The sequence below is a fragment of the Mauremys reevesii genome, linkage group 1 (assembly GCF_016161935.1).
Source record: "Mauremys reevesii isolate NIE-2019 linkage group 1, ASM1616193v1, whole genome shotgun sequence".
In the NCBI taxonomy this organism is placed as follows: domain Eukaryota; kingdom Metazoa; phylum Chordata; order Testudines; family Geoemydidae; genus Mauremys; species Mauremys reevesii.
The window spans coordinates 342,558,132-342,580,973 of NC_052623.1; the positions used below are offsets into that span (position 1 = coordinate 342,558,132).

General features: G+C 42.3%; 1 protein-coding gene across 6 annotated transcripts in view; it reads right to left on the bottom strand.

Annotated features, from left to right (window-relative positions):
• Window positions 1–22,842, bottom strand: part of LOC120394905 (semaphorin-3D) — a 191,512-nt gene that overhangs the window by 96,482 nt on the left and 72,188 nt on the right. For all 6 annotated transcript variants that reach the window (XM_039519125.1, XM_039519126.1, XM_039519137.1 and 3 more), the window contains one exon: window positions 6,795–6,955. In XM_039519125.1, the coding sequence (XP_039375059.1) occupies window positions 6,795–6,955 (161 nt within the window). The remainder of the gene's footprint in view (window positions 1–6,794; window positions 6,956–22,842) is intronic.

A 22,842-nucleotide genomic window follows, 5' to 3' on the forward strand; every position in this document is an offset into this window, starting at 1 on the left:
CTGGTAGTTGCCCTAGCTGTAGCCCAGCGGCTGGTCTGAGAGCCTGCATGTAACTGCAGCTGGGTGTGTCCCTACCTGTATGTATGCTGGTGAATGTGCAGGCTGGAGAGGGCTTTGCAGCTTGTCACAGCAGTACAGTGTGAGAGGGAGCACAGGCTGGTGGGTCAGTGGGGCTCAATGGTACCCCAGTTCCAGGTGGCACCCTAAGGGGAACCCATCACACTATGTTATAGAGAAAATCAGACTAGCCAATCTATGGATGGCTTGGACTGACAAGGTCAGAGCAAAATTTACTTTATTCTGCAAGATGCGTTTCAGCTTATGCATTCAATGCAAAATGTAAGTGTTGTAATCTCTTAGGGCTAGTCTACACTTACCTGCCGGGTCGACGCGGTGAGTTCGACTTCTTGGAGTTCGAACTATCGCGTCTAATCTAGACGCGATAGTTTGAACTCCCCGCGCGCTCCGGTCAACTCCGGTACTCCACCACTGCAAACGGCGGTGGCGGAGTCGACCTTGGAGCCGCAGACTTCGATCCCGCGGCGTCTGGACGGGCAAATAGTTCGAACTAGGGTACTTAAGAACATAAGAACATAAGAAAGGCCGTACCGGGTCAGACCAAAGGTCCATCTCCAGCCTGTCTCTGCCGACAGTGGCCAATGCCAGCCCCAGAGGAGAGAGTGAACCTAACAGGCAAATGATCAATCTCTCTCCTGCCATCCATCTCCATCCTGGCTAATATCCATTTATGGACTTAGCCACCATGAATTTATCCAGTCCCCTTTAAACATTGTTATAGTTATCCACTTTCTCAACAGATTTACTTTGAGTTCAGCTACGCTATTCACGTAGCTGAACTTGCGTACCCTAGTTCGACCCCTGCCCTTAGTGTAGACCTGCCCTTACTGACCTAACCATTTTGTTCTGGAATTCCTCAAAGGGAAGCTCATTAACAAAACCATTTTCATGATAATGAACATGTACAAATGCTACCATGCATGCCCTGCTAAAATCTGTTATGGGGTTGCACTAGAAGTATTATGAAATTATTATTTCTGGATTTAGAATAATTAGTTTCATTCCATAAATCCCACCAATTATAGCTTATAAATTGCATGGAGAGCATCTATATCTTAAATATCTGTGAAAATTGTAGGTTACCTAACTTAAGTGAAGAATGTAACTGTATTAAAGACATGATCCATCCACTCAGAAGGGTGTTTTTTTTCTCTTTTAATCATTTATTTTTCTTGGAAAGTATATATAATGAAGATCCAAAGGTCAAAGCTGACTTTATAGTTTCATGATTTTATCTTATGTAGCTCTGATCGAGAATGTACCCTATTATTACTTTTAAGTAATTCTACAAATATTTTCTTAAATTTACTAACAGGAAAAAATTAAAAATACTTAATAAATGCAGGATAATAAGTTATCTGCTGGAAGGATGAAAGAAAACCTCCCAGGAATACAAAATTAAAAATACATAGATGGATCATAGATTAGGTATCATTTTAAAGTGTAGCTGTAAATTGATTTCTGATTACAACAAAACACTACACTGGATCCATTACACATATTAAAATTAGAAAGAAAAATTAAAAAGCACCAGATGCTGATTTCAATTACACCAGTGCAAAACTGGAAAGACTTCATTAACTTCAATGGAGTTACTCTGTAACTGTAAATGAGAGAAGAAATTACCCCACAGTCTGTTTGTCATAAGAGGAAAACATGATTGCTAGGGAAAATACCACCCCTTTTCACATTAGTCTCACCTCTTGCATTTGAATACAAATCCCACCCTCACATAACTTGAGCAAAGCCCAAGATGAGCAGGATTTTTCAGATGGAAGCATATCAGCTATTCATTAGATGACACCAAAAGCCAAGCAGTGACATATGAATATGGCAGTGGATGTTTGCACTATTTTATGGCAGCATTACAAAAGGAAAAGAAAGATACACCAGCAGTGGGGAAAGATGCTAGCAAGCTTCAAACAACAGCTTGACTCCAGTTCTCTTCTCAGGACTTTCTTTACTAACAGACATTCAGACCAAAACCAAACACAGGCGAGAACAGTCCCACTGCCCCTCGTGGGCTTGTCTTAGCTTCACAGCTGTTCCGTCCTTTCTTCTAGAACTTCACAGGCCACCCCAGCTGAGGCTTCTCCCCAGGTAGCTCCTGATCTTTGCAGGTGGCTCCTTCTCAGGTCTTACATCCTGACTGGTGCAGAGAGTCCCTTCCCTCACTTTGGGTCCCCACTGTCTGCTCCTCTGCATAAGAGGTAGGAAGCCCTGTATCCAATTTTCTGTAGGACATCTTACCTGCAACTACATTTCCCAGTCTAATTGGTCTGAGGGCCTTAACAGGCACACTTGCATGTGTGCATGAGCCCCAGAGTTCAGTGCCCTAATACAGGCCCAATCCCACATTACTACTATGCTAAAATTCCCATTAATTTAGTCCAGATTTAGGGAAAACTCCCACTGATTTAAATAGAAGTTTTGCCTGAGAATGTGTGGCCCTTATCAAGTGTTTGTTTTACTACAGGAGGATGGGATCTGTCCAAAAGTGAAAAGAGATAAATCACAAGACTCTTAATCCACATGCTAACCCTCAAACATTCACATGGTGTTGCCACAAAACAAGCTGCAAGCTAAAGATGCCCTCGACAACAACAAATTGTGACCTCATGTCATGCACACTGTGGCAGGTCAAAATAACTCCTTCCAAAGAAGAGAGTGGGGATGTGACATGTTTATCTGTTTGGCCCATATGTGGATGTGTTTTCTAGCACTGACAGCTCCTGTAGGCTGGCAGTTTTTCAGGAGTTTGTCAGCTCTTGATAGCATTCCTATTGCTGCAGAGAAGGGTGGGTCTCACTATAGATCGCACAGTGATAACCATGCTAACATGTAACCCTGCTTACACTGCTGAGGGCTGTAAGTACATAATATGCAGAGGAATATGGGAATTCCTGTGCAGCCTTTTCACCAACATTTGTACAGTTGACTGAAGTTATTTACTTTATTTATTAGTTTATTTAAATTTAAAATAATAAGCCAAGGCTGTAGATGCTCTAACAATACAGTAAATGAAATGAATCCCATCAGTATAGAAGTAATCATTTCAGTGGGAACTCAGCCAGCCGGATGCCTATCAAAACCCCTTTTCACCTCTTCATCATTGTGAGGAGCATGCTCTCTTCAAAATCCTTTCTAATGCCTTCCTTTTAAACTACACCCTCTATTGGTTAACCTACTATTCATCTAGGAGTGACATGCTGTAACAAACATCCACTAGTGCTCTTTTCTGCCTACTTCTATGCTGATTTTGCGGTTATTATTTGTTTGAAGAGAGTTACGGGGTCTCTTCTTTATAAGCAGTTTGTAATATTTGTCAAGTGTCTTAAGCTCTTTGGATGAAGACATTAGGGCATATGCCTATGAGCTCTCTTACGGAAAAGCCCTATGGAATTTAACAGAAAACCCTCTTGAGGTTTGTGGATCCTATGTAATTTCATAGTAAATTCTATCCCTGATATAGAAAGCTGATCCTACTCTATTAAGTGCTATAGATTTCTACAGTAATATCTACAAAATCCTAAATTAACTGATCTATAATTTTAATGGTATTCATTCCTTTTAAATTCTAGAGGACGATCGTGACTGCATGTACTGTGCTGAAAAGGGGGTGGTTTTTCAACCATACCACAATTGACACAATAATAGATGGGAGTTGTCAATCACCTCCACAATTACCTAGAATAGGCTGATTAAAAGCTACAACAATTAAAGAAACCATGTTCTTGAAGGAAAGGAAAAAATATGTTAATTGGTGATGAAACTGTGATATGACAGAATACAGAAGCTATATCATTTTTTAAAAGTATTAAAATAATACTCCTCATCAAGAATTTCATAGTGAGTAGCTGCTCTGTCTCTTTCCAACATATGTAACTAACTATGCTGTAACAGAAAGTTGTAAAAAGGTATTTTTTTAAAAAAGGGGGGAAGGGTCCCCTGCTTTTGAGGCTTCTTTAAATACTATTCCAGAAATACTGTAACTTATCTGAACAGACTTTACAATGTAATTTTGGCAAGTGAATATATAGAAAGTAGCATTCTAAATGTGAATAGAGGGATATTCAGAGTTAGATATGCAGGGTTATAACTGCTCCTCTGAATCCCCCAAAAACTGAGTAACAGCCTGTTATTCTCTAGATCTAGATGCACATCTCTAGATTCACTAGGTTTATAAAATTCAAACATTGTTCATGCACTCTTTTCCCCCCTGAAGAGTGAAAACTTGTGCATTAGTTACACAAACTTTCATTCTGATTGCAAACCTCTTGTGCCTGTCTCAAACCTCTAAGCACAGTATTCTTGCCTCATCCTTCTGCAAAGTCATTTGTAATTGTACCATTTGCAGGAAGAAATTTAATATCCTGATGTGTTGCTTCTATCCCTAATGGACACCTATAGCACAATACACTTTTTTCAGAAGACTCTTAGTCCAAAGAGTACAAAGGACACACTTCAGACGCTGGTAGTCCCAACATGTGTGGTTTCCTCACACAGGGAAGGGCTGGAGCTGAGCCGAGTGGCACAGAGCCAATCAAAACCACAGTCAGTCTAAACACAGCACAGACAAACACTACATTCTGACACTTATTTGCTACTGGAGAGTACCCTTTGGCATTTGGTACTGGAGAGTACGCTTAGGCTACGTGAAATCTCTCTCTCCCCTATCATTGTGTAAGTATGTTATGGTTATGGATGCCAGCACTAAACAGATAAGACAGACTGACTGATACATAGATGCCAATATTGTCTAACTTGAGTGCCTAAAATTAGGCACTGAAAAGGAAATCCATACTTACGCATTTAAATAAAAAGGTCCAGTATACAAAAGTGCTGCCCCCTCCCATTGAAATTAATGGGATAAGTAGGTTCTTTAGTCATTTATGTAGCTGCTGAAATATACCTTGTGTGGCTGTCTTGTGATAAAACTCAAGACAGTTAAAGGAAACTCCATAGCAAAATTGTGAGTGAAAACTGTGTTTGATCCTGGGGTACATCTACACACACAGCCTCCTTTGAAGTCAGAATCTACTAAAATCTGCACATTTTATTGAGTTCAAATTATCACAGTATCGGTCAGTTATTCACTTATTGATTTTGATTTATCACAAGTAAATTTGAATTCTATCCTAAAGTGAGTTTACACCAGGGCTTCTCAAACAGGGGTCACCGCTTGTGTAGGGAAAGCCCCTGGCGGGCCGGGCCAGTGTATTTACCTGCCCTGTCTGCAGGGCCGGCCGATCGCGGCTCCCACTGGCCGCGGATTGCTGCTCCGGGCCAATGGGAGCTGCTGGAAGTGATGCAGGCCGAGGGACTTACTGGCCACTGCTTCCAGCAGCCCCCATTGGCCTGCAGTGGCAAACTGCGGCCAGTGGGAGCCGCGATCGGCCAGACCTGAGGACAGGGCAGGTAAACACACCGGCCTGGCCCGCCAGAGGCTTTCCCTACACAAGTAGCAGCCCCTCTTTGAGAAACCCTGAGCTAAAGTAAGGATTTGTAGAAACAAATCTGCCTCCCTTACAAGTGATTTTCCCTCTTTTCCACTGCCCAGTTGCCAAAACCTGGGATAAGAACTATCCCTAAGAGATGGGTGGGGGCCATTTTTACATTGTCACAGTTCTGACGATACTAGTGAGCCCTAAGACTGAAAATGACCATTTGGAAAAGCATACAAGGAAATATGAATAAAAGAATAAGAAATAGCTATTCAGATTGTGAAGTTTGATATTGGAAACTCTTTTTTACAATGCTCTCATGTTTTCCCTTCACGCAGATTGGCCCGACCTCTCCTCCGTTACACCTGTTAACTCCATTGGCTTCAGTCAAGTTACTCCAGACTGAGTTATACTGGTATAGCCCACAGCAGAATTTACCTTTTAAAACCTCCTGTCATATTTAAAGAAAATATAAAATACAGCTGAGGATTTAACTTTCTTCAATCAGAAACATACATGTGACAATCAAAAAGTTAGCGTTTTTGTGTTAGCACCTGGTTTTTATACTCTAGAGAACAAAGGTGTGTGCAAAAATCATCAAATCATCTTCCCCACTGGAAATATTGAAGGTTAAACTGACATCCTTCTCTTAGATATGGTGTAGAAGTAACAAAATTAATTGTACCCAGGGTAGGGGCTTGGGCTATGTATAGTAGCACCCAACAGAGGTCCCTTGTAACCCAAATAATTCCTATTATGAATACAGTTATGAATATTTAAATTGCCTTCAAAATATTGAGTGCCGTTTACAATACAGCAGACTAACATACTAATGGGCCATATTCTACTTTTAGTTAGACCTATAACCCCAATTAAATCAGAAAGCAAGGACAGAACTGACCTCACTGTTTTGTTTTTTTTCCTTGCAAATGTCTCCATTAGGCTAGAGGAGAGAAGAAACAAATACTTTGAGAGGGCTCCTTGCCCACTGTTGATATTATGGTTTCATGAAGTGCACAGCCCCTATAGGTATCTGACCTATTACATTCCTTTATTGCTACAAGGGGGTCACACACGCTGACAACCTCAGTTGATTAAAAGCAAACCATGTAACAATGGGAGGTGAGATTATTAAGTCCTGTTACGAGGACGCATCACATAGTGAATTTGCCATTTAGCCAGTGAAGACAGAAAAAACGAAAACAAAAACACAAGCCAGGAAAGGGGCTGAAAACAAACTTATCAGATGAACTGCATAGAAAACAAACTGACCTTTTTTACATTTTTGTTTAAATCAACCAAGCTGAGCAAAAAGATGTGGTCTTTAGCTCCGATTAGCAGCCGGCCCCTCTCCTCATCTAGCAGCAGGGTCCGAAAATCAAACCCCTCCGCTGAGCCCAGGAATGGGATACAGCTGTTTGAAAGCAGCAAGTCTGTGGGAAAATGAAGAAAATCTTTATAATCAAAATGTTTACATATGACTCATTGGTGTCTGTTATAAATATACGCAACCACCATGGAGGTTGCCGGTGAGATAACTGCAGCGGACAGCATATCTTTCTGGAGTCATAATACAATTTTTGTTATCCTCAAACTTAATTTTTTTAATTTTTTTTGGCTTTCAATTGGGTTATATTCACTTTCACAACTGATTTTTAACGTGTAAAAATCTGTTAATAAATATTTTTAAAAGTCTCTGAGGAATCAGACTTTTGGAAGAAATTGGAAACAGGGAAAAGGCAAAACTTCGGAAGAAATTTGCTACATCTTTTTTCTTGCTGCTATAAAATCTGGCCACATTATTAATATTATTCTGTATTTTAATTACCATTATTATTCACCCCAATCAAGGATCAGGACCCCAATGTGGTCGGCTCTATACAAACAACGTAACAATAAAGACAGTCACTGACCCAGAGAAATATCAGACATGATGTAACAGGTGAACCAACGAGATAAAGCAGGAATGGAGGGATTTGAGAGGTTGAGGTAATAATGAAATTGATAGAGGTTAGCATAAAAAGCGAGAGATCGTGGGTGAGGTAATATCTTTTATTGGACCAACTTCTGTTGGTGAGAGAGACAAACCTTTGAGTTACACAGAGCTCTTCCTCAGGTCTGGGAAAGGAGAGGGTCACAGCTAGATACAAGCTCAAACAGATAGATAAGCATAAGTAATTAGCATATATTCTAAGGGACCATTCAAGGTGAAGAAGGCCATTAAAATCCCTGTAGTCATAGGACAAAAAGGGGGGTTAATGGGTTACAGATTGTTGTAATAAGCCATAAATCCAGTGTCTTTATTAAGACCATGATTTTTAGTGTCTAGTAAAGTTATGAATTTAATCTCCCACACTTGTCCTTTGAAGGTGTTGTACAGCTTTCCTTTGAGCCTGGGAGCTTAAATTCATAAGCTAGACACTAAAAATCATGGTCTTAATAAAGACACCGGATTTGTGGCTTATTACAACAATCTGTAACTCAAGCCATGTCTGTATGTGCAGCGTGGCAGCGGCGCTGTTGTACTGACACTGCTGTGCCACTGTAGCACATCTGCAGAGCTCTCCCATCGGCATAATAAAACCACCTTCACAAACGGCAGAAGACATAGCGCTGTGTATACGAGCGCTTATGTCGAAGTAACTTATGTCGCTCAAGAAGGTGGAATTTTCACCTGAGCGAATATGTTTTGCCAATATAGGCTGTAGTGTAGACATAACCTCACTAAGCCCTCCTTTTGTCCTATGACTACAAGGGTGCTAATGGGCCACATCACCTTGAATAGTACAGTCAAACCTCGCAACAACGCGCCCCGCCATAACGCAAAATTGCATATAACACGATCATAAGTTGGCTCCCCTTTAAGGCCTAATACCAGTGGTCCCCAACGCCATGGCGCCCGCCGGGACATTGATGTGCCCCTGCCTAGTGCCCAGCAGGGGAGAGAAGCTGCAGCCCTGCGCCTGTCAGGGACAGAGAACTCCAGGGCTGCGGGCGCCGGTGCTCTCTGTCCTCAGCAGGTGCAGGGCCATGGCTTCTCTCTGGCTTCAAGAGGCTTCACTCTCCCTCTTTTCCTCCCTCCCAAATAAGCTACATTCCATATTTTCCACCTCATCTGGAAACAGTTTTCTTCACTATGGAAATCACCTGATTTTTATCATCATCCCATTAAAAACAAATATGTTTCTATAGTTTTTCACGGGGATCCTCAAACTTATGGGCTTTGGTTTAAGGCTGCAAGAGGAGCCACAGCCCCGCGCCTGCCAGGGACAGAGAACTCCAGGGCTGTGGGTGCTGGTGTTCTCTGTCCCCGGCAGGCGCGGTGCCGCGGCTTCTCTCTGGCCTGCCAGGGACAGAGAGCACCAGCGCCTGGAGCCTCGGAGAAGCCAGAGAAAAGCCACGGCCCCACACCTGCCGGGGACAGTGAGCACCGGCGCCCGCAGCCCTGGAGTTCTCTGTCCCCGGCAGGTGCGGGGCTGCAGCTCCTCTTGAAGCCGGAGAGAAGCTGCGGCCCCGTGCCTGCCGGGGACAGAGAGCATCGGTGCCCACAGCCCTGGAGTTCTCTGTCCCTGGCAGGCGCAGAGTCGCAGCTTCTCTCCAAGCCGGAGAGAAGCTGCGGCTCTGCACCTGCCAGGGACAGAGAGCACCGGCGCCCGCAGCCTTGGAGTTCTCTATCCCCGGCAGGCACAGCCCCGGCTTCTCTCCCCTGCTGGGCACTAGGCGACGCACATCAATGCACCGCGTTGGGGACCACTGACTTAAACTGACCAGCTTGAAACCCTGCTATACCAAGACCCTGCATTTATCGTGATGGAATTGTTTGGACCCCAAATATCGTGTTATAACGAGGTTTCACTGTACCTTATAATATGTGCTAACTACTTATGCAAGACTATCTGTTCCATCTTGTATTTAGCTGTGATACACTTAAGCTATGTCTACACTATCACCTAGGTTGGGAAAACTTCTCTCACTCAGGGGTGTGAATATTCCATTCCCTGACATAAGTTACACCAACATAATCGCTCGTATACACAGCGCTATGTCAGTGGGAGAGTTTGTCCCTCCAGCATAGATTCTGCTGCTCACAGAGAGTTTTATTATGCTGACAAGAGAGCTCTCTCCTTTCAGTGTAGAGCGTTTTCACCAGATGTGCTGCAGCAACGCAGCTGTGTTGTAAGTGTAGACAGAGCCTAAGTACCTTTTCCAGGCTTGAGGAAGAGCTCTGTGTAGCTTGAAAGCTGTCTCTCTCACTAACAGAAGGTGGTCCAATAAAAGATATTACCTCACCCATCTTGTCTCTAATGTCCTGGGACTGACATGGGTACAACAACACTGCACAGCATAAAACGTCTCAGTTCGCCACTTGCCTACCCCATACCAGGTGGTTGGGGATGTATCGGAGCATAGTATTAACATTTGAAACAATCTTAAGCAGTACATATGAGACTAAGGCGCAGTCTTGAAGTAGGGAGCGGTATGGAGGCACACCAGCCCAGCCAATGCTAAAGGAAGCTTGCATGGTGCCTGAGCCAGGCACAATGGCCCAGATCCTCAAGGTATTTAGCTGCCTACCTCCAGGAGCCGTGGAGGAGCACAGCCAGTGTACCCCATGAAAAGGAGTCAGTGTGTGCTTGCCCCAGCATTGCTGATCTATCAGCAGAGGAAGTGAGGACACTGCTAGGCCCCTCCACTCACGTTGTCCAACCTGAGCAATCTAGTGCCCAGATTTGAACTGAGCTGTTGCTTTTGCGTGATATTCACCTTGTCCAACACTGGGGATTGAACAGGGGAACCTCCAAAGCTAAAAGCATGAGTCTCCACTGCTTGAGTTCCAGAGCCCCCTTCTGTAGCATGGGCTTTATCTGACCCTGTGGATCCAGGACAGAAGCGGACACGTAACATATGCCAATCAGTGAATTACACTTGCACACAGAAGAGCACAAAGACTATGACTGAAACCAGCTCAATATAGCTCTGGAGGGCTTTCTGCCTAGGGGCCCTCTTTCAGGGTTCTCACCGGAAAAGCAAGCATAAACCACGGCTAAAGTTCACCAACCAATTCATCTACTGATATTCTTCTGCCTGATGGTCCCCATAAACACCTCTGTTCTTAGCACCATAGACCCCATCCGCTGATTCTAAAGCTGATTATTAAGATAGCCCCTCTTCTTCAACCTGGCATAAAAAAAAGATCAGTTTTGATTTCTTTTTACTGCATGCCCAGCATGTGGCAGTGCTAAATCAGTTTTCCCTTCATGCTGTGGAAGAGAGCCCTAATTTGGGGTGAACACGCTTAAACATGTGCATAAATCATTCATGGCCTGGTTCCCTAAAGTGAACACACATCTATTGGGAGAGACAGATGAATCCAGGGATCAACAGAACAATATCAAGGTTCCTTCCCTTTCAAGGTGGGTGGACTTACTCCCACCCATTTATCTAACCAGCATGATTTATACACCCGGCACATGAAGAAAAATGTTATCGGGCTTTCACAAACAGGAACTCCTCATTCAACAAAATAAAGGGAATACCCCAGAGGACTCTTGCACTCAAACAGAGATATGGCAGACACTATAGACTGCTCAAGGAGTAAGCCAGTTTATTGGGAAAACAGTATTGGGGAAGAAAAAATACATATTTTATCGTTATTCATCTGCTAATGAGGATATTGTTTCAATAGCTATAAGCTGGCTCTTTGTCATCTTTATGTATGAAGTCCAGGTATTATTGTTTGGCTCATTACTGAATGTTGTTACAGCACAATCTGCAGACAAATTGTCCCGTACTGCAGCTTCTGTCCCCGTAGGTGAGATTTATCTGGTGATATTTGGAAAAATCTTAATTTAAATAGGAAATTAATTCAAATGTTTTGCCTAAACTGTTTCAGGCAAGGACTGTCTTTGTGTGTGTCTTTTAGAGCCAAGGATGGTGCTGGTGTTTAGCAAATAAATAATAATTTAAAAGAGCTGTCTCTTACTCAGACCAAGAGCACAAGAAGGGAGCTAGGCCTGCACAGGTTTTCAAGACATGATGCTTTGAACACCTGAGCCCTGTCCAGGTTGCTCCTCACACTACTGCAGGCTAAAATGCAGTTGTTGGAAACTGGGTACCAAATTTTCCAGTGGAGGCAAGACAATGCAGCCTGACTATCTCCATGTATCCAGTGAGCAGGTACCACACATATAGTTAGCTTACCCAACTATGCTCTGCCAATGGAGGTTGAGGGGATGATTTATTTTCCATGAGCCATTCATTTGCTGGCCTCTTTGTGGAGGCAGCCAATCAGTGCCACTTACAGTGCGTTTTTTTCTTTTTTTTTTTTATTTGTGTGTGATGTGGACATCTGTCCACTGGAAATTAAAAGTTGTTCAAGAGTCTTTCCAAAGTTGTTATTAATATTATTTGTATTACTGTAATTCCCAGAGGTCCCAGTCAAGAATGGGGTCCATTGTACTAGATGCTGTGAAAATATATAGGAGACGATTCTCTGCGGCTGTGCACAACAGAGTAATGGGTTACAGCCACTTAATACTCCCTCAGGCTACTCTAAGTCGCACTAGCAGTGATCCCTAAGGCCCTATTCAGCAGCTGAGCATTGCTGGAGAGCATCATGCTCCTGTCACTCCTTCCTCCTGCCCTCCCCCTCCCCCACATCAGCTCTACACCATCCTGGGATAAAGGGGATGGCAGAGACCAGGATGTCTGGCCCATAGTATATTTAAATCCCTGCCCTAATGATTTTGCAATCTAGATTAAAACAATGCATAAGAGTTGGGTGTAGCAGGCAATGGATGGGCTCAAGGAGGAGAGATGAGAGTAACAGCAGTGGGAACACACAGCTACATAGATCAGCCATGGATAATTTGCTGGGATTCATTTTAAAGAAACAGGAGATTTTAATGAACGACTGTAGGCTAGTGCATTTTAACAGAGACCCCCCTCTTTTTTTAGTCCCAAGTCTCATGAGCACAAAATCAAAATGACAGATTGTGTGATGTGTCTAAACGAGACCACTGACCTCATTTTCATCTGCCTCCTAGTAAAACAGGATTTGAATCTGGGTATCCAGAAATAGACAGCTACTGCCCTCTCCCACCTGGCTCTAATTGCTATAGCTCATAAAATCAGTCAACATGCTAAAATATATAGCAATGGAATCCAACATATCTGAGAGGGGAGGAATGAGGCACTGCTTTCCTTTTTTATTTGCTTAATTAGAAGGAAATATCTCGGCAATGAGCATCCCAAAAGGATAATACGTCATTCCTTCTTCATGAGCAAATACTGTCAAGAAAATTTAAGTAACCATCTCAGGCTGCTATTAAAGGGAAGCAAAAGAGTTGTCTCATGACTGGAACACTTGACTGGGAGCCTGGAGAACTTGGACGGATTTTCCATTGTCTTGCGCAGTAATTTATCCTGCACAGAGGGTACAAAATGCTATCAAATGGGAACAGCCACATTTCACACTGACTTTACACAGGTGTAAATGACAACCCAAGGTGCAAGGCAGTGAAGGATCCAGCTTGCAGCATTTTTACTTTTAACTAATTTATTTCTGAAAAAAGCTTGGAAATTAGACTCTGCCTATTGCCACTGATAGGATTAAAACTGAGATGTGACCCATTAAAATCTTGCAAAGCAACATTAGCAGAGAACTGATTAAATTATTGCCAGATTAATCATCACAACCACTCACATTAAAAAGAAGCCAAATGTATGGGCTTCCCCCTACCCCTTTTGGGTAAATCTATTAAATATTATCAAGGATATTAAAATGATCAAAGTTATCATGAAAAACAGCCCTGTCCACTGCCATCCAGGAGAATTTATTGCTCCTTAGAGAAATGTGTAGATTTGCAGCACTGCACCTTGATCAGTTAGTGGCTGACTGATTCCAACAGTTAAACTGTGTTCTCATATTGCACAGGAACAGAGTTAATTATCCGTATGGTCATTTATTAATGTATGGTGAACATTCACTTTAAGAGGTATGCTTTCTGTTTTATTAAAGATTAAAATCTTTATCAATTTCCTCAGAGGCTCCGGTTAAGTCATTAGATCAGCATGCAGCTAGTTCCTTATCTACGTTAATGTTTGCCTGTTAAGTGGTGGATATTACAGTCATGCCATCACTTTTATTAATGGAGAAAAGCGTCTCAATACACCTGACTAGCCATACCAGTAGCATTGTTACACTACAGTACAGCAGTGCTGTAATAAAAATACATTGTATTATGAATGAACATGCCACCTTTTGCACTGCTTACCTGGACTTTAATGTGTAACCCCATCCCCCGATTGCAGTTGTGCAGATAGTCCTATTGACTTCAGTCATGCAAGATCGGGCCCTTATTCTTGGACCAATGCACCATCACAGTGTTAGAGATGCTGCTAGCTGGAGCCACTCGCATTTTGATGACCTAATGGAGCCATTTTTCTAAATTATGAGCCAGGTCCTCAGCTGGTATGAATGGGCACAGCTCCACTCATTTCTAAAGAGTGGTGCCCATTTACACCTACTGAGGAGCCTGCCTTAAAAGAGCGTGTGTATGTGCACATATCTGAATACACATTTTTTAAATATCCCATGGCATTTTTCTCAATAATTGTAGTGTTAGCTCCTGGAGTCCTGACTAAGCTGCTATTTTAAATCTCCAAGAGTGTCCAGAGCTGCAGAATGAAATAGATAGGTGTGGTGTACAGAGCATTCCATTTCCAAACACATTCAACTAGAGAAACAGCTGCACAAATAACAGTTAAAGTATTATTATTCCAGAGATGATTAAATGCTGCTTTGTGACTTCATGCTATTGGTGAAAAAATGCATAAGGCCTGGTTCACAAACTCCATGAAGCCAAACTAAATAGTTAGCTTTAGACAGCACAAATGAAAATGTATCTGACTGAAATATTTGTTATTATGAAGAAGACCTCAGGCTGTGGATTTGCCCAGGTTCCCTTTTTCCGAGAGCAGCTTATCTTTCTTGTGTTACTGCCAAATAAAGCAAAGTCATCTTTGTTACCAAGGCAGATCAATTCGCAGATTTTTTTTTAAATGAAACTATGGCCATTAAAGGTTACAGATGGAAAATTTAATCCAGCACAAATTATTTACACCCATGCCAGCCTCGGAATACCACCGATGGGTACAAGCCACATCCCACCACTCTATTCATAACGCAGGTCAGCCTGGAATGGAAGAAAAGAAACCCCATCCTTCAAATAAAGCTCTCTCTGGGAGAGCTCATGCAAATAAGCTTCCCATCACATTTGTTCCCCAATTCCCAATTCTCAGAACTGCACATCCTGCCTCTCCCCTATCCACCTCCCACAGCTTCCTGCTGTAACTTGCCTGCAAGCCTCAGGTAGACAGTCTGTACTGTTTCACTGGAGTCCATTTCTCCTCCTCCTCTCAATTGCCATTTTAAGTGAACCCAGTTATAGGGGAGTAGCTGAGAAGCCCTACTCTCTAATATCTTGTCTAGGGGTGCGGGGGAAAGGTGCTGAATCTTTAGCCTGATGGGCTCTTCTCTTCCTCTACTGAATCCTCACAAAAAAGAGATGCCAGCCTGGGAGAGTCCAATAAATGTAGCCTTCTGCCCTATCTTTTAAAGTTTTCGCTGAGTGACTGAGGTTCAGGCATCTAAAGAAGAACACATCCCCTATATTGGGATGTTGGGGCACTTAATATGCCTCTCATTGAATCCTCAAATTGTTCCTAAAATCTGGATTACGATTTTCACCTGTGGGATTGGCAGGACTATTCAATGAAAGGGCAGCTGTAGAAGGGCTTGTGCTATCTTCCACACTCATTATCAGGATTTAAACTTCAGGAATCTCCCATTAATCTTAAAATTGTGAAGGAGGCAAATCCTTTATCTATTCGGCCACAAATCCCCTCCCCTTTCTGTTCCCCACATATCTATCAACCAATAAAAATGGAAGCAACATGCCACACAGTTCAACTAGGGATTGTCCTACAAATTGGAGACAAAGGGACATGAACAGGGGGACTCCTAAGTCTACAATTGTTCAGGTCCTAAAAACAGACTTTGACATGAGCTGAATTAGAAATGGCCTCCTAACCTGGAGCGCTCAGAGGCTCTGTAGGTAAGTAGCAGTAGTTCATTTTGTCTGGACCAATGAAATTGTACAATTGGACCCACAATATTAAAGAGAGAGTCGAGAATGAACTTGCACCTTAAGATCCTGTTCCCCTACCTCCAAATTTCTCGTGTCTGGTGTTGAGGATTTTAAAAGGGTCATGAGTGCAACATAAATAGTGCATGCAAATATGCACTAATCTGAAGTACAATCAACACAAAGGAGACATTTTGTGGGTGGAAAGGCTGGCAAAGTTCTCTTTGGCTGTCTTATTTGAATGGCTGTGTTAAATGGATTTACTCTGAACCCCTCTTCCCCACTGCCACATCTGTCCCCATCATCCTGCCCTGCCCTGCCTCTTCCATGAATTTCCTTACCATATTTATTTGAGTGCATGATCCAAAGATCTCAAGTTCAAACTCTGAGGGATTCTCAGCCACCAGAGTGCAGGGCATGCTACAAAGCACGTAGCTACCACACTGAGTGAAAGGTAAGGAGTGGCCTAAAGAGACTAGGACTAGCCAGCGCATACAAAATTTTAAATTGGCAACAGAATGGGCCCAGCAGAAAGCTGATTGCATCAACATGAGCCCAGCCATCCTGGTACACGCATTAACTTCCATTAATACAGCCCACTATGCAACAGATGCAGCATCTGGTCACTGTCATAGTCAGTGGTTCAGCAGGCAAGTAGCCCTTTACAGATCACATGTTCATGTTACACATTTCAGGCAAATACAGGTGTTAAAAATGTAACATAATCATACTTAGCACTTACACCCAGAGTGTCACACATACAATTATCTGTGGTACTGTGCCTCATTTTAAAACAAAATAACTGTCATTACATTTGTCTCCAAAATAGCACCTGCCTTTTACTTTAAAACATATTTTGCTTCCGAGTTACTCGGAAAGAATTGTTTTCCAACAGTAAAGTCCTATCTACCATCAAAACTGGTCAGATTTTGCTTGTTTGCAGTGCATTTTAAGTCAGAAACAGGACTAAAAATGGCTACTTTGACCTTCCCTATTCTTCTGCAATGACTTTTATAGCACAGTTTGCTCCATTTACAAGTTGAATGATGATTTTTCTAACTGCAAGCTCTTCAGGCTCAAGCTAGGTTAATTTTGCCACTTACAACATCACCACCAAAAAAAGATCCTGCAGTCTGGATATAGCTGAAGATACACAAGGCAGACTAGAACTCAGCTCATTTTTCCCTAGCTGTACAGGCTCTGAAGACCTAACATGAGTAAACAATTTGTTTTGCCTGGAAAGAACATGCATGGCTCTAACATACAGATGAAAAAGCTGCCCTGCTCCTTCTCAGAGAGCATTTGAGAAAGGAGCAAAAATGATGCGCAGGGAGGAAGGTGAGTGGAGATGCCACTCAAGAGACTGCTCATACCATAAAAAGAACAGGAGTACTTGTGGCACCTTAGAGACTAACAAATTTATTTGAGCATAAGCTTTCATGGGCTACAGCCCACTTCTTCGGATGCATAGAATGGAACACACAACAAGAAGATATTTATACATACAGAGAACATGAAAAGGTGGAAGTAGCCATGGCAACTGTAAGAGGCCAATCAATTGAGATGAGCAGGAGAAAAACAACAACAACAAAACCTTTGAAGTGATAATCAAAGGGTTTTTTTTCCCCTCCTGCTGATGATAGCTCATCTCCGTTGATTGGCCTCTTACAATTGGCATGGCTACTTCCACCTTTTCATGTTCTCTGTATGTATAAATATCTTCTTGTTGTGTGTTCCATTCTATGCATCCGAAGAAGTGGGCTGTAGCCCACGAAAGCTTATGCTCAAATAAATTTGTTAGTCTCTAAGGTGCCACAAGTACTCCTGTTCTTTTTGCGGATACAGACTAACACGGCTGCTTCTATGAAACCTGCTCATACCATGTGGACTCAAGCTCCTGGTGGTTCTCTCTACAGACACACGGAGTTGATGACAGGCTGAGGGAATGACCAATAGTTCTATGCACGGACCAGATCCAATGACCTAAATTTCCCTATGGTGGGGAGGCTATAGGACATAATGTCTTCTACTCCTTCCATAGCCTGTTCACCAGAGGGCAAATTCTGAAATCCTTACCCAGGTTTTGCTCCTTGCCCCCACTCCTCATGGGAGTTTTGCCATTGATTTTAATGAGGCTTGGGATTCAACCCTTGTCTTGAATAGGAATTTGCTTAAATAAAGACTGATGAAGAATTGCGTTAGGTGTTCACAATCTGGCTCCAGTAGAATGCGTGATACGACTGGTAGGTGCTGATACGTGTGTTTGTTAGTCTGATTCATGCTTGTCTGACCCACTTCTTGGACCATGTGTTTGGTGCCAGAATTTGGCCCACAGGGAATAGATCTGTTGAATACAAAGGTGCCAATTTATAAAGTGGGTTGTTTTTTTTTTAATATTATATCCACCCTTAAAAGTTTCTCTCCAAGTAGACGGGGGTTTATAAGTAAAAGGTTGGGAGACACTAACCTGCTGTGGCATGAACATCTCTGCTATGATAAAAGTGTTAAATGACTGTGGACCATAAAGCCCCTTAAAATCAGTTCTAACAGGCTTGGGTGAGCAGTATAACGGCACAACCTTTTTTTCTGAAATAGGTGAGTTGACAGAGCTAGGAGAATTAACACAAACACATTTAGTTGTTTAGTTGTCTTTAAAGTACTTTCAGTACCTTCTTTGTAAGAATGTTTCATTGACAAAAGAATCCAAAAAGGTGCCTTATGATTCCTATGACTGTGATTTTTTTTATTAGCATAAGAGGAAAGTAATAACTAGTGGGGATCTGTAACAGGGTTCACGACCTGCCCCTCTTCCTGGAGCCTGCTTGCCCTCCCCAATAAAGCTTGGAGAGGCTTCAGGGTTATACAACACCCGGGTCTTTATTTATTTAACCTTGTCCCACAACCAGTGTCCATCTATATACACAGGGCCAGCTCCAGGCACCAGCTCAGCAAGCAGGTGCTTGGGGCGGCCAAGAGGAAGGGGCGGCATGTCGGGATCTTCAGCGGTGGGTCCCTCAGTCCCTCTTGGAGGGAAGGACCTGCCGCCGAATTGCTGCCGAAGAAGAAAGCGGCGCGGTGGAGCTGCTGCCGATCACGATCGTGGCTTTTTTTTTCCCTCCCCGCCGCTTGAGGTGGCAAAAACCCTGGAGCCGGCCCTGTATATACACACTTTACAAATGTGGTTACCTCCTTTACAGGCAGAGTCAGCCTTCAGCTCGGCGTTGCCAAACCTCAGGCCAGCATCAGGCCTTTTCCATCAGCCCCAATCTGCTTCCCTTAATTGGAGCTGACCGGGCAGGGGCTAATTAGGTGCTTTTGCATCAGCACCCTGCTACAGGCTCTCTCAGATGTAGTACTGTTTGTACTGACTCAGAGACCATTAGAAAATTAAACTATAAAAGGTGTTAATTTTCCACCCATGCTATGAGCTCATCAGGTCTCACCCTCTAAATTGGGTTGGGCCTGGCCAAGACTTGGAAGTGACAGCAAAGGAAAATTAAAATCAAGGGCCAAATCTTCAGCTTGACTTCAATAAAGCCATGACAAGTCACAGCAGATATCGATCCAGGCCCAAGATCACTGCAGAAGTGATCACTGTGCTGGCAGTTCTGTAGATGACATTCTTCCCTCAGACTCAGTACTGAGTGAAAGCCCTCCCATGCTGTCACATGAGATATAAACGCGAGTCCTGGCCACCGATGGTAACTACATGAATAAGGTGTCCTGAGCACATTAGTGTGCAGGTAATTATATTCTGCCTAGGCAGTTCCAACTGAATGTAGTTAGGTCAGGGTTTCTAGTTTGAGGTTAAAACCATAAAACCACATCAAAACAAACATCTGACAACAGGTTGTTATAAAGCATAGATGGGAGGGGGGGAACAATATTTATTTTATATAGTTCAGAGAAAACACTATTTCAAAACACCACTTAAGAGTTTTTACTCCAAAACAGAGCCATTACTTGACTAAAAATAAAAATAAAACAGGAAAAATATATTGAATAACCTGTGTATGACAATCTTTGTTTCCCGTCCTAAACCATTTTGCGGTCTTGCTGCAAGTTGTTAAACAGCTTCCACACTTCATCCCATTCAGTGAAAAAAATATCATTCAGTGGTTAGGTATCTGGCCTAGATCTTGGGTAGACCTGGGTTCAAGTCCCTACTCTGTCACAAGCACTCCCTTATGCTGCCTTGGGCAAGCCACTGGCCTCCCTATGCCTTGGTTCCCCATCTGTAAAATGGGGATAATAGCACTGCCCTACCTCTCAGTGGTGCCATGACATTAAAAATTGTGAGATGTTCATGTAATGACCATCACAGAAATGCCTAAGATAGATATCAAAAATAGCTGCATTTCAGCCATGAGAGTCTTTCAAGAGTATGTAAAATAATTACCACATAAGTAAAGTGATTTAGAATTCGCTATAATTTAAGACACTTTTTTTCAATGCAAGCAATTATTTTATTGAATAGTTAGTTTAGAAACAGACTAAATTCTGCATGGGGATTAGAAATAAGGACTGATTGGTAAAATACTACCCACATGAGACAAAACAAACCATGTTGTCTCATCAATAAAAGTTAATCTCATTACAGTATTTCATTGTTTTATTTTGGAAAGAAGATTATAAAATATTTTGTGGGGGTGAACTTTTTTCATAGCTCCAGTTTTTACTTTAACTCCCATTTCTGATATATTAAACTCTGTTTTACTCAGTTTAACTATTTACTCCTGCAGTGCTTGCATGTACTTGTTGGACACTCATTTAATTTTAATTGGCTATTCTTGTTAGGAGTTTAGCAGCACCATTTAGAAAAACAGCTTATTAATGCACCATAAAAGCGGAACCACTTTCAGCAATAAAAAAAAATCTGCATGGTAATAGCTCAGATTAGCATAATAAAAATGGACACAGAAAACTAAATTATATACTCAGTTACACTTTTATATTGATGGAGTTGAAATTCTGATAAGGCACCCGGAACTAAATGACACTGTATATGTAGATTTTTGTCTTTAAAACATAATTTATTTGTATTAGAGTACTGGCTAGCACCCCCACCCAGGGTTGGCGCCCCAGTGCGCTACATGCTAAACACATGGCCAGAAACAGCCCTTGCATCAAAGAGCTCACAATCTACTTTAACACAAATCACAACTAATCAGAAGGAATGAGGCAGGGGAGATGAAGGATACAATAAGGACATATGTTTACATAGGCCAGCTGTGTGCACTACCAGATTACATCTGATCAGTTTGGATTTTTTTAAGTTATAATATATAAAAAGAGATATTTAATTTATCAGCTACAGGCTAATATTACAAATCAAATTCTGCTTCTATCCCCCCATGCCCATTATGTACATGTTCTATGTATAACCTTTGCTGTCAGCAAAATACTCATGTAGAAACACAAAATTTTCATCAGATGATCTCAACATTTTTTTACAAAGGAAGTCAGCATGACGATCCCCACTGTACATATGGGGTAGAGGAGGGTGTGGAGACTCACCCAAAAATCCAGTAGCAGAACTCAGGTGCTCTTGAGTCCCAGGCTAGTACTTTATCCACTAGGCCAAGCTGCCTCCCCCTGTAATGAGCAGCCCTGGAGATTGAAATCCTTTATCTAGTCACAGGGCAGCACATGCAGCAGCAGTGCATACTTCTTCAGGACAGCTGGGACCCATGCCACAGCACAGAACTCCTGCCCTGTCTAATGCATGTTCCTCAGCCCTTAAAATCCTTTCTACCACCCTGTGCATATACTTATTCTCTTGCTCCTGGATAATCTTTGCAAAATCCAGTTGCAAATTGGACAGTGTAACACAAGTCCCTATTTAAGCCTGGGTTTCCTACTTGGACACTAGAGGAAGCTACAAAAATACCCTTAGCTGCTAATAGGATACCCTAGCATCCCCTTATGCCATTTTAAAGACATGTAAATAGCACAGAGACTTGATCTAGGTAAGTTACTCTGAGCAAATATGTTAGCAGCAGCATAAAGTTTGGCAAAATCCCTTCAATGTGTTTCATAATTTCCCCCTCCCTTTCCCTCTGGCCCTGCGTATAAAGAACTATTCCATACATAGATTACCAGAGACCCAGAGGAAGGCGTAGGAGATAAAACATGATTTAAGGCCCAATCCTATTCCCACTGACATCAATGACAACAGGATCAGGACAGGTCCTAAAATTAGTTTATACTGAAAGATTAAGGGTAGGGTTTTCAAAAGCAATTGGCCTAGGACTCACTCTGTTTCCACTGAAGCCAGTAGGAATTTTACTATTGACTTCACTGGGAGCAGAGTTAGGCAAGCACTTTGGAAAATCCCAACCGAAAATGCTGCCATTGATGCCATACTCCCCCCCGTTCTTTTAGAGAAGCAACTCGTTAGTATTTTCTCTTTCTCCTCTTTAAGTGGCTCAACACTTTCTCCAAAGTCCAGTCCACTTCCTCTCACTCATCTTTGTGAACTCTAAGAATTATGGGGCAGTGTCTTGCAAACACAACATTTTTTCTCATCCAAGTGAGGCCCCTTTTCCAATTATGCAAAGAGAAAAGTGTTGTGAGCTACAAGCTGTTTACATTGTTATGAGGTTGATGTGGGTCAGCTCTTTAAGGTTATTCTTAGTTCAACTGCTATGTAAACTATTGATGTCATTGAGTGGAAGTTGCCCTGGAGGACATAATATATTTGATAATTATAAGACAGAGAACACAGCATATAGTCAGATCTGACTCCAAGTTCTCTAGTTAAAGGGAGGAGGGAGAAACCTGTTAGTTTTCTGGTTGTAGCTCTTCAAAAAAGCCAGAATGAAAAACATTTTGATTGATTCTATGCATGTGATATTGCAGAATTTTTTCCAAGCAGGGTAGTGCTGCCCACCCAAATTCATTTAGCATTGATTTAAGTGTCAGTGTTAACTGCTGGCAGAAAGCATCTTTTGAAGACAATGGAAAGGAAAAAAAAATTATATGCTGGCTAACCAACACCCTCAACCAGGACCTTGTAACAGAGCGTGCAGCTACTGATGTTCTGCTTGTTTTTCAAGCAGCTGTATTGATTTGTGATGATCCCACATAAGATGAAATGACAAGTGATAACACTTTGCACTTACATAATAACACTTCTCATCTATGGATCACAAAGTGCTTTGTAAAGGTGA